Genomic DNA, 10,899 nt, shown 5'->3' with positions numbered 1-10,899 from the left:
TGGATGAAAGAGAGACCCAGATGTCCCGTGCTGAGGGAGGCCAAGCCCAAGGGCCCTGAGAGCCTCCTGTGCTGGGTTCAGACATTCAATAAACCTGTGTGACGCTGGCAGAGTCACGGCAGGGTAGAGATCGGGGGTGTTGCTCCCTCGGGGGGTGGAGGCTCCGGGGGTACAGAGCGAGGGGACTCCCTGAGGGGGTCCATGGCAGAGATAGGCCAGCTCAGAGGTGTGGTTCCAGGAGGCGGAGATGCCCAGCCTGGGCCCATGGCGCTAAGGGCTATTTCCACCGGACCGCTGAATATTCCGTGGCTGGGGCCTCCGGAGGCTCCCCCCCTTTGCGCTGCAGCTTGGAGAAGTCGATGGCGGCGTAGTGCAGCTCCTCCGGCTCCCCGGGGCCTAGCGGGGCCTGTGCTGTGGCAGCCCCGTCCTCGACGCCTTTGGTCCAGTGGGCGACTGGAGTCTTGTGATGCTGAGTGAGAAGCAAGGCAGAGACACCAGGCAGAGACTTGCATCCACCCTGCTGAGCTGATTTCATGGGCTGCCCCAGGCCTCGTTTCCCCCACCCTCCGTGCAAATGCATTTCCTGCATCGGGCGTGCACTAGCAAGAGGCGTGGGATTGGGTGTGTTTCACACTTGCTGCACACATGAACCAATCCCACGCCAGCACCAGCTCGGTTAATGCATTCACTGCCTCAGCTGTACAGGCCACGCATTAGCAAGATGCATGGGGGTGTGCGCATTTCATGCACCACGCATGCAGGATTTCATCTCATGCATCTCATCGCAGAACAGGTTCAGTGAATGTATTGACTGGATTTCATGCTCCGAGCATGCATGAACTGCTCCCATGCAGCTTGGGGCAGCACCGGTTAAATTAATGCATTCTCTGCATTGCCTGCACCAGCCATGCATTAACAAGATGCATGGGGCTGTGTGCATTTTATGCACTGTGCATGGTGCGGGCCGAGGGATGTGCTGGCCGCCGCTTCCCGCTGCCCCCATTGGCCTGGAGCAGCGAACCACGGCCAGTGGGAGTCGCGATCGGCCGAACCTGCGGTCGCGGCAGGTAAACAAACTGGCCCGGCCGGCCAGGGTGCTTACCCTGGAGAGCCACGTGCCAAAGGTTGCCGATCCCTGGACTATGCTGATGCATTCATTGCATTTTCTGCAGGGTGCATATATTCGCAACAGACACGGTGCACCCTGCATGCACTGTCTGAGCATATGCCCCTAATACCATAGCAGGCAGCCGCAGAAATGCATTTCTTGCCCAGCTGGTGCATTCGGGAGATGCCCAGGGATTGGCAGCATTGCAGCCCCAATCTAGTTCCGTGCACTTTGTGAATGCACGTGAATGCATTTGCTGCATGTCCTTCCCTCTGAGTGAGACCGGAGGGATGAGGTGCATTTTCTGCATGCAGGAGCCAATCCCATGCAGTTCGGGGAGCCCAGGCTGCTGGCAGGGGTGTATTTCTTGCACCGCGTGGGGGGATCGGGTGCCCTGGTGAAAGCCTGGCTTATATTCATGCTTTCGTTAAGGGGGTGGGAAGGAGAAGAAGTGTGGGGGGGGAAGAGAAGAGATGGGGTGGGAAGGGCAGGTGGGCTTGGTCCCCGGCTCCCCGCAGGTACATACCATGGGGATGGTGGGGACGTTACTGTAGATCACGCTGGCCTCATCGGCCGTGTGCTTGGCCTGGCTCCCGTTAGCCATCTCCCCAGCCTCAGCGCTGGGGGGCGCCAGCTCCTGGGCCCACAGCCTGCAGGGAAACAGATCAGGACAGAGGCATGACACACGGGGTGGGGGGGCTGGTAGAATAGCCCCGTGGGGAGGGAGAAAGGGAGGCACACCAGTATGGGAGGGTAGAGTGCAGGGCACTGGGATAGGCCAGAGAGAGGGGCTTGGGGGAGGGGGCTGGGGGGGCAAGAAAAGCCCAGGGGAGAGGGCAGAGGATCTCAGCGGGATCTCGGCGGTGGGGGCTGCTGGGGGTCAGGGCGGGAGGCCTCAGACTCACTTGATCACACCGAGCCTGAGAAGGAAGAAGACAACGGCGACCCCCAGTCCACAGGCCACCCCGACGCCCAGTAGCTTGCCAGGCTCCTCCGCACCTGCGAAAACACACAGCACAGGGCATGGCTGGGAGAGAACCCAGGAGTCCTGGTTCCCAGCCCCCTCCACCCCCTCCAGACCCCACTCCTCTCCCAGAACTGGGAACAGAACCCAGGAGTCCGAGTGTCTCACCTCTCCGTGGGGGACTGAAGTCAAAGTGCAGGGCGGCGTAGGTCCCATGGGGGTTGGAGCCGAGGCAGAAGATCTGGGGGCCCCTGTCCCAGTTCCCCGTCCAGCTCAGGGTGCTGACGGCCTCGTCCCCCTGGTCCCACGAGCTGACCTGCAGGGCCCCCCGTGAGCCGTTCCCAGCCAGGGACTCCCCGTCCACCTGCCACTGGAGCCGGGGTCGGGGGTGGGAGCGCAGGGAGCAGCTGCAGCTGATGCTGGACCCCTGGTGCTGGCAGGACGAGTTCAGCCCGGTCCCCGGCCGGGGGCTGTCTGGGGAGAGCAGGAAACACAGCGACAATAGTCAGAGAGAGAAACCCAGTGGCAGAGAGTCCCACAGGTTAACCCCACTCACACCGAGTGGCAGGGAGTCGTGTGGGTTAACCCCATTAATATCCAGGTGCAGGGAGTTCCCTGGGTTAATCCCACTCACACTCGACGAGCAGCTGGAACGTCCCCTGGGCAGAGCTCTCCTTGTTCTTGGCCCAGCAGCCATACAGCCCCCCATCCTTGGCCGTCACGTTGGGCAGCTCCAGCCGCAGCTGATTCTCCCCCGCGGGGTGGGCGCCCTCAATGGCTCGGCCCCCCCTCACCCAGCCCAGTGCAGCGGGGGGGCTGCTGGCGACAGAGCAGAGGAACCGCAGGGAGTCGCCCTTCCGGGCCGTGAGCTGTGAACCATTCCTCACCATGGTGCTGGGATCTGGGAACAGGAATAACACAGAGCAACTTGCACCCTGAGCCAGCCAGTCCCTGCCCAGGGGCCGGATCGGGGCCAACGCCCCTGGAGGGGAAAGGCCTCGTGCCCCACTCCCCACCCCCTAGCGATACCTTGGAATAGCTGGGGGTCGCTCTTGTTAGCTCTGGAGACGGTGATTTCCGGAGTCCTCATTGGAGCTGAAATACCCACAGCAACGTATTAGATTGGAGAGTGACCCCCACTGACCCCCTGCTCCACAGCCCAGCACCCCCAATGAACCCCCGCCCCCCCTGCAGCCCAGCACCCCCCATGGATCCCCTGCCCTCCCCCGGCAGCCTAGTGCCCCCTACTGACCCCCAGCCCACCCCCTGCAGCACAGCGCCCCCTACTGACCACCTGCCCCCTGCAGCCCAGTACCCGCCTCTAAGGCCCCTCTGTGTGGCACAAGCGCCCCCTAGCACCTTACACTGCACGTGCACACGCAGGGCCTGGCTGGCCGACCCGTAGGAATTCTTCGCCCAGCACTGATACTCCCCAGCGTCCCCTCTGCTGAGATTCGGCAGTTCCAGATGCCCGGCCCCTCCCTGGCCAGGGCTCAGGGACTCGTTCCCCTTGGCCCAGCTCAGGGTGGCCTCGGGTCTGCTCGAAGCCTCACAGCTCAGGCTCAGGGAGTCGCCCTCCTGGGTCTCCAGAGACACAATGTCGCCCTCAGTTCCCAATGGGGCCGGCCCTGGAAGAGACGATCAGGCAGGTTAGCCCCCCCCCACCCCGAGAGCTGAGATGCAGCCAGCTCTGGGGTGGGGTGCAGGGGCTGTTTATACAAGGACCCCTCACCCAGCGTGGAGACGTAGCCAGCTCTGGGGTGGGCGCACAATCTCGGTGCCTTTCCATGGCAGCAGGTCTCCGTTGCAGAGATCAGTCCCTGACCCATCTCCTCCCCACTGCCCAGCACACCCTTAATTCTGTCTGGGGGTCTGGAGACTGAGGGAACCAGGCCCACTCCCCCCACCACCCTCCCCACAGCCGTGCAGCTTCCTCGGGCTCTCCCCTCCGGGCACGGACCAGCCTGGCGCCTGGCCCTGAGCGCAGGCAGAGTGTGACTAGGAGGCGGTTGCTGATTCCCGGGGCTCGCAGTGCGGCCTCTCACCGGGGCGTCCGTTCCTGGTCAGGTTCCCGGTGATGTTGGGGGGCCCGGGTGGGTCTGTAACACAAACCAGACAGGGGAGATCAGGGGGGCTGGACAGCACCGGGGGGGAGTTGCTAGTCATCACTGAGCCTAGACATAGACCCTCGCTGTGAGCTCAGCTGGGGGACGGGAAAGTCCCTGAAGTGACACAAGACCCGTGGGCGGGGAAGGGAAGCGACAGACCCGACTGAGCCCCACCCAAGAGGCGCCCAACAGAACTCAGGGGCTGGGTTAGGGCTGCGCCAGGAAACCAGAACCGTGGGAAATGGAAACCCAAGGGACCAAAACTGGTGGGTCAAAATTGGGCCTAATTGGTGGAGTCACTAACGAGGGGCCGGGCTGCTCCGACCTGGGCACTGGAGCGACTGTCACCAGCGCCATTGTCTGCCAGGCACCTGGGCATTCAGCGTCCTGCTCCCCAAATGTGTCCTCCCCAGGTGGGACAGAGCCAGGGGTCTAAATAACCCTGATCCTGCCCCCACCCCAGACCCAGCCATCACCAGGGACATCAGACACCCCCATAATGGGTCCTTTGCCTTCCCCCCTTGGTTCCTCTCTCCCCAGCCCTCTCCTTTTGCCCCCGGCTTGGCCGTTCAGGGCTGGATATTTTGCAATCCAGCTGCGCCCAGAGTGGCAGCTAAAAGTAACACGCGGAACAGCCGGACTTGGGTCTGTTGGGTCGGGCTCAGGGGCTCGGGATGCGGGTCTTTGATTGCAGCGCGGACGTTTCCTCTGATGTCTGTGTAGACGTTCGGGGTCGGGCTGGGGCCTGGGCTCAGACACGGGGGTGGGGGAGTTTCCTGCTAAATCTCCCTCCGGCTGAAGGGAACAAGGGGCGTCCTTATAGCGAAGCCTGATTTGATCCTTCACGTCGGAGGGGTGGAGGAGACACGGTGGGATCTCAGGGGGAACTGGGGTGGCTGGTGTGAGGGAGGGAATCTAAGCAAGGGGGGATGGGAATGGGGGGTGGATCCCAGCACAGGAGGATTCTGGGGGCAGGGGACGTTGGGGGTAGAGAGGATCCCAGAAGAGAAGGGCCTGGAGACCTGGGGGTGCAGGTGGGAGGGGGGGAAACCATAGCCAAGGGGGGCAGGAAGGGGTGAAGATCCCAAGGGAGAAGGGGTGCAAGGTGTGGAGGGAAGAGTTCTTGAGTAGAATTGGCTGAGTGTGCATGGTGGGGGGTGGGGATCCCAGCACAGGGCAGAGTTGGGGGAGGGGCTGGATGGCAGGGCTGGGGAGCCCAAGGGTGGGGATCCCAGCAGAGGGGTCTGGGGGCAGCATGGAGGGGCTGATGGGTCACTCACAGACAACATGGAGCTGGACGGTTTTGCTGGTGGAAGGTCCCCATGGAGGCCTGTAGGTGACGCTGCAGACGAGCTCTTTGTCGTGTTTCCCCGGGGTAGGCGTGAAGCTGAGTGCGGAGCTGTGGGCCCAGGTGCCGTTTGCCAGCCGGGTTGAGACGTCCTGGGCTGTGTTGATGAATGGCCCCGTCCAGGTGACTTGGGGAGGGGTCCCGGAGCAGCGCCCAGGGGCCGTGCAGGTCACAGTCACCGGCTCTCCGGCGAGCAGTGTCCCTGGCAGCCCCCGCGCTGGCGAGATCTGGATCTCTGGCTTCTCCGTCAGCCCTGAGACACCGGGAGAGGGGAGAGAATCACTCGGGGACATGGGGCCTTTCCCCTCTAGGAAAGGGCCCCAGGGCGGGGACTGGTTGGCTCAGGGGGGCTGATCAGTGGTGACTGGGGCTGCTCTTACCTGGCACGGAGATCGTGAGCGTAAGGTCAGTGCCATCGGCACTGGTGCGGTAAGTATATTTAAAGTCTCCCTCGACTCTAAGGAAATATCTCCCTGCATCCGTCTTTCGGGCGTCGCTGATTTGCATGGAGCAGTCGCCGCGCGCTGGATTCTCCGCCAGCCGGAACCGGCCCTGGGTCTCCTGCGACACCCACCGGCTGGGGTCACTGCTGGCCACGGGCGGATTCCGGCCCACAACGGCCGGATCCTTGTACCAGTATCTGTAGAGCCGGGCCGGGGAATTCTTAGTGTCATACGAGGCTGGGTACTTGAAGTTGCAGGGGACGAGAACGCAGAGACCCTCCTGCACCGACACCGACTGCGGCACCGTCAGGGTAAATCCGAGCAGCTGGGACAGGGACCCTGCAGGGGATGGGGAGGGATCGAAGTGGGACCCATAGAGAGCAGAGACCAACCCTGAGCTGCACCCCTCAGCTCTGCCGGTGCCCCTCACTCCCGATCTGCAGCCCCTTGTGAGCCCAGCCCTGGGTCCCCGACCAATTCTCACCCCATTTAATTTCCATTCCTCCCTCCATCGAGCGCCCTGCCCGCTCCCTGTCACTCAATGCCCCCCTAGCACCACAGTGGGGCACTGGGCTCCCCTCCCCCTCTGGCCAGTCTCCCTTTCAAGTTCTGGGACAGATCTGGCCCCGCTTAGTGCAGGTTCTGCCCTTCCCCCTGCACTGGGGCTGCAGGTGCTGCTTACTTACCCCTCCAGAGCAGGGCGAGGATCAGGACCCTCAGAGTGGCAGGACCCCCTGCTCTCCAGAGGGGGCCCTGAGGCGGGAGCTCCCTTTCCCCGGCATCCTGCTGTGGCAGCAGGGCTCTGCCCATGGCTGGGGCGTCCGGCTGGGACAAACCTAGAGACAGACGGGGGGTGGGAAGTGTGAGAGCAGAGGCTGTTTGCGGGGACAGATCTGCCTGGGGGACTGTCAGTACTGCTGGGCTCTGCAGGGGGCTGATCTGGAGCTGCTGGCAGTTCAGTGACCCCCCGAAATCACCAGGCTGTCCTGAGAGATCGTGGGCTAAAAAAATCCTTAAATTGGTGAAAAACTGAGATTTTCTCTAAAAATCATGAGATCGGCCAGAAAATCCCAAGCTGGTGACAGAAGATGGTGGGAAGGCAGCGCTGCTCAGTGTCTGTTTGCTTCAGTCTTCCCACAAAAACAACATGTGAGCGGGTGACCAGTGTAGTTACCACAGACAACAAAGGGGGAAGGCTGCAGATCGGGATAAGTGAAGAACACGTCAGAGATTTTCCGACCAATTTGAATAAATTCAAATCAGTGGGGTGGGACGCTGTTCAATCCAGGGGGCTGAAGGAATTAGTTGGAGCTACTGGCAATAATATTCGCAAACTCCTGGATGCCAGGAGAGGTCCCAGAAGACGGGGGAAGGGCTAACAGAGTGGCCATCTTTAAAAGGGAAAAAAGAGGAGCCGGGGAACTATAGACCAGTCAGCCTGACCTCGACACCTGGAAAGCTACTAGAGCAATGTATAACACCTTCAATTTGTGAGGACGAAGGGGTGATCACCAACATGGATTTACCAAGAGAAAATTCTGCCAAACCAGCTTGATTTCTTTCTTTGATGAGGTAACTGGTTGATGGCAGGGGGAAAGCGGTGGACATAATATACCTGGACTTCAGCAAGGCTTTTGACACAGTCCCACATGACATTCTCATAAGTAATCTGGAGAAGACTTCTGAAGGAACTCAAATGTGAAATTGCAGAACTATTAATTGTGGTATTTAATGAATCATTTAAATCAGCTTCTGTACCAGATGACTGGAGGATAGCTAATGTGACCCCAATTTTTAAAAAAAGGCTCCAGAGGTGATCCCAGCAATTAGAGGCCACTAAGACTAACTTCAGTGCCCAGCAAATGGTTGAAACTATAGTAAAGAAGGGAATTATCAGATGCATAGATGAACATGATTTGTTGGGGAAGAGTCAACATGCTTTTTGTAAAGGGAAATCATCCCTCACCAATCTACTAGAATTTTTGGAAGGAATCAACAAGCATATAAAATGATGGGGTCTAAATTAGCTGTGACCACTCAGGAAAGAGATCTGGGAGTCACTGTGGACAGTTCTCTGAAAACATCCACTTGATGTGCTGGAGCCGTCAAAAAAGCGAACGGAATGTTGGGAATCATTAAGAAAGGGATAGATAATAAGACCGAAAATATGATATTGCCTCTATATAAATCCGTGGTGCACCCACGTCTTGGATACTGCGTGTAGGTCTGGTGGCCCTATCTCAAATTGGAATTGGAAAAGGTTCAGAAAAGGGCAACAAAAATGATTAAGGGTGTGGAACGTCTCCATATGGGGAGAGATTAATAAGACTGGGACTTTTCAGCTTGGAAAAGAGACGACTAAGGGGGGATATGATAGAGGTCTATACAATCCTGACTGGTGTGGAGAAAGTAAATAAGGAAGTGTTATTTACATAACACAAGAACTAGGTGTTACCCAATGAAATGAATAGGCAGCAGGTTTAAAACAAACAAAGGGAACTATTTCTTCACACAACGCACAGTCAACCTTTGCCAGAGGATGTTGTGAAGGCCAAAACTATAAAAGGGTTCAAAAAGAACTGGATACATTTGTGGAGGATAGGTCCATGAATGGCTATTAGCCATGATGGACAGGGATGGTGTCCTTAGCTTCTGTTTGTCAGAAGCTGGGAATGAGCGACAGGGGATGGATCACTTGATGATTCCCTGTTCTGTTCATTCTCGCTGGGGCACCTGGCATTGGCCACTGTCGGAAGACAGGATACTGATCTAGATCAGGGGTCTCAAACTTAAATGACCATGAGGGTTGCATGAGGACTAGTGCATTGGCCCCAGGGCTGCATCACTGACACCCACCCCTTGCTGCTCCCGGCCCCGCCCCCACTCCACCCCTTCCATGAGGCCCTGCCTCTTCCCACCCCTTCCCTGCCCCCATTCCAACCCCTTGATTTTAGGGGTAGGCTTTTCTGGAAACCCCTTTTGTTGAATTGTCTGAGCGATTCAACCCACGGGGGTGGCAGGCAGAGGTAGAATATTGTGAGAAAGGGGGTTTCCCTGCTTTTGATTTTGTTCTTTCACCTGGGAAAATGCGACAAAAGAAAATGATGCTAGAGCTTATGAGCGAGCCAAGGTGGGTGAGGTATTCTCTTTCATTGGACCAACTTCTGCTGCGGAGAGAGACAAGCTTTTGAGCTGCTGTTTGAAGCAGCTCCACATGGTGTTCCCTCGCCTGTGTTTCCTGGCAAGAGAAGGGCGGCCAGGGTTTTGTTTGCTGACCCCGCTTCCTGGCTTTCTCTCAGCCTGTTGCTTTTGGTTTCCATCAGAGGCAGATGAAAATGCAGGCTCCAAACTGGCTCTTGGGACTGTCACAAACTCCCTATAAATCAGATGGGGCTGTCTGAGCAAGTTAAGATTCTCCATTGCTTGCACCTTGCAAACTCAGGCCTTGTGTACACTAGAGATTTGTTGACAAAAATATTATTGACAACCAAAAAGCATTATAATAACAGCGGTGGTGCATGTTCACACTACACGACATGTGCTGACAGAGCGCATCCGCACTTGGTGCTTTAGCATCAACAGTGAGAGCAGTGCACTGTGGGTAGCTATCCCCAGGTCCAGGTTGGATATTAGGAAACGCTATGTCACTAGGAGGGTGGTGAAACACTGGAATGGGTTCCCTAGGGAGGTGGTGGAATCTCCATCCTTAGAGGTTTTTAAGGCCCAGCTTGACAAAGCCCTGGCTGGGATGATTTAGTCCAGGGGTCTCAAACTCAAATGACCAGGAGGGCCACATGAGGACTAGTGCATTGGCCCGAGGGCCGCATCACTGACACCCACCCCTTGCTGCCCCCAGCCCCGCCCCCACTGCACCCCTTCCATGAGGCCCCGCCCCTGCCCCGCCTCTTCCTGCCCCTTCCCTACCCCATTCTAACCCCTTCCCCGAAATCCTCACCCCAACTCTGCCCCCTCCCTGCCCCCAGGGGGTGAAGGAGGGGTGTGATGGGGGCTCAGGGCAGGGAGTTGAGGTGCAGGAGGTGTGCAGGGTATGGCAGGGGGCTCAGGGCAGGGAATTGGGGTATGGGGTGCAGGAGGGGTGAGGGGTGCAGCAGGGGGTTGGGGTGCAGGTTGTGGCAGGGAGCTCAGGGCAGGGAGTTGGGGTGCGGGAGGGTGTGGGATGTGGCAGGGGGCTCCGGACAGGGGGTTGGGGTGCAGGCTCCAGCCCGGCACCGCTTACCTAGAGTGGCTCCGGGGTGGCAGCACCGTGCACCGTGGCCAGGGCAGGCTCCCTGCCTGCCTGCCCTGGCCCTGCTCAACTCTGCTCCGCTCCAGGAAGCAGCTGGAGTCCCCAGGGAGGGAACAGTGCCATGTGCTGCTCTTGCTCCTCCAGGTACCTCCCCCAAAGCTCCCATTGGCCGCGGTTCCCCGTTCCCGGCCAATGGGAGCTGCGGGGGGCAGTGCCTGGAAGCGAGAGCATGGAACCCTCTACTCCCCCCCCCCCACCCGCCTGGGGCTTGAGGGACATAGTTCCAGCTGCTTCAGGGAGCGGTGCGGGGCTCGTGGCACCACGGGGTAGGCGGGGGGGCATGGGGAGCTTGGCGGGCCGCATGAAAGAAACCCGCGGGCCTTGTGTTTGAGACCCCTGATCTAGATGGACCTTTGGTCTGACCCAGTATGGCCCTTCTTATGGAGAAATGTGGGTTCGATGGAACTACCATTAAGTGGATACATAACTGGGTAAACAACCGCAAACAATGAGTAACTGTTAATGGACAATGTGGGATTGGAGGGAGGTCTCAAGTGGTCCCATGTTGTTTAACATTATTATCAATGACGTGGATGTAGGACTAGGGAGCAGACTGATCAGATCTGCAGATGACACAAAGATGCGGGGACTCGCCAACACTTTGGAAGATGGAGCTAAAATT

The 10,899-nt window shown here is 58.6% G+C and overlaps 1 protein-coding gene across 1 annotated transcript; it reads right to left on the bottom strand.

The window, feature by feature from the left end:
- Nucleotides 1-277: 277 nt before the first annotated feature.
- LOC117869865 (sialic acid-binding Ig-like lectin 16) lies at nt 278-7,579 on the bottom strand. The gene is made up of 12 exons (XM_034756974.1): nt 7,498-7,579; nt 6,658-6,807; nt 5,909-6,310; nt 5,461-5,781; nt 4,118-4,171; nt 3,437-3,700; nt 3,102-3,167; nt 2,707-2,973; nt 2,241-2,546; nt 2,014-2,107; nt 1,635-1,758; nt 278-469 (listed from the first exon to the last, which is right to left on the bottom strand). Exons 1-12 carry the CDS (start codon nt 7,577-7,579, stop codon nt 278-280), a joined length of 2,322 nt encoding a protein of 773 aa, XP_034612865.1.
- Nucleotides 7,580-10,899: the final 3,320 nt, after the last annotated feature.

The sequence above is a fragment of the Trachemys scripta genome, chromosome 24 (genome assembly GCF_013100865.1).
Source record: "Trachemys scripta elegans isolate TJP31775 chromosome 24, CAS_Tse_1.0, whole genome shotgun sequence".
In the NCBI taxonomy this organism is placed as follows: domain Eukaryota; kingdom Metazoa; phylum Chordata; order Testudines; family Emydidae; genus Trachemys; species Trachemys scripta.
Note: the sequence above shows the minus strand (reverse complement) of the source record. Positions and strands in the feature narration are given on the sequence as shown.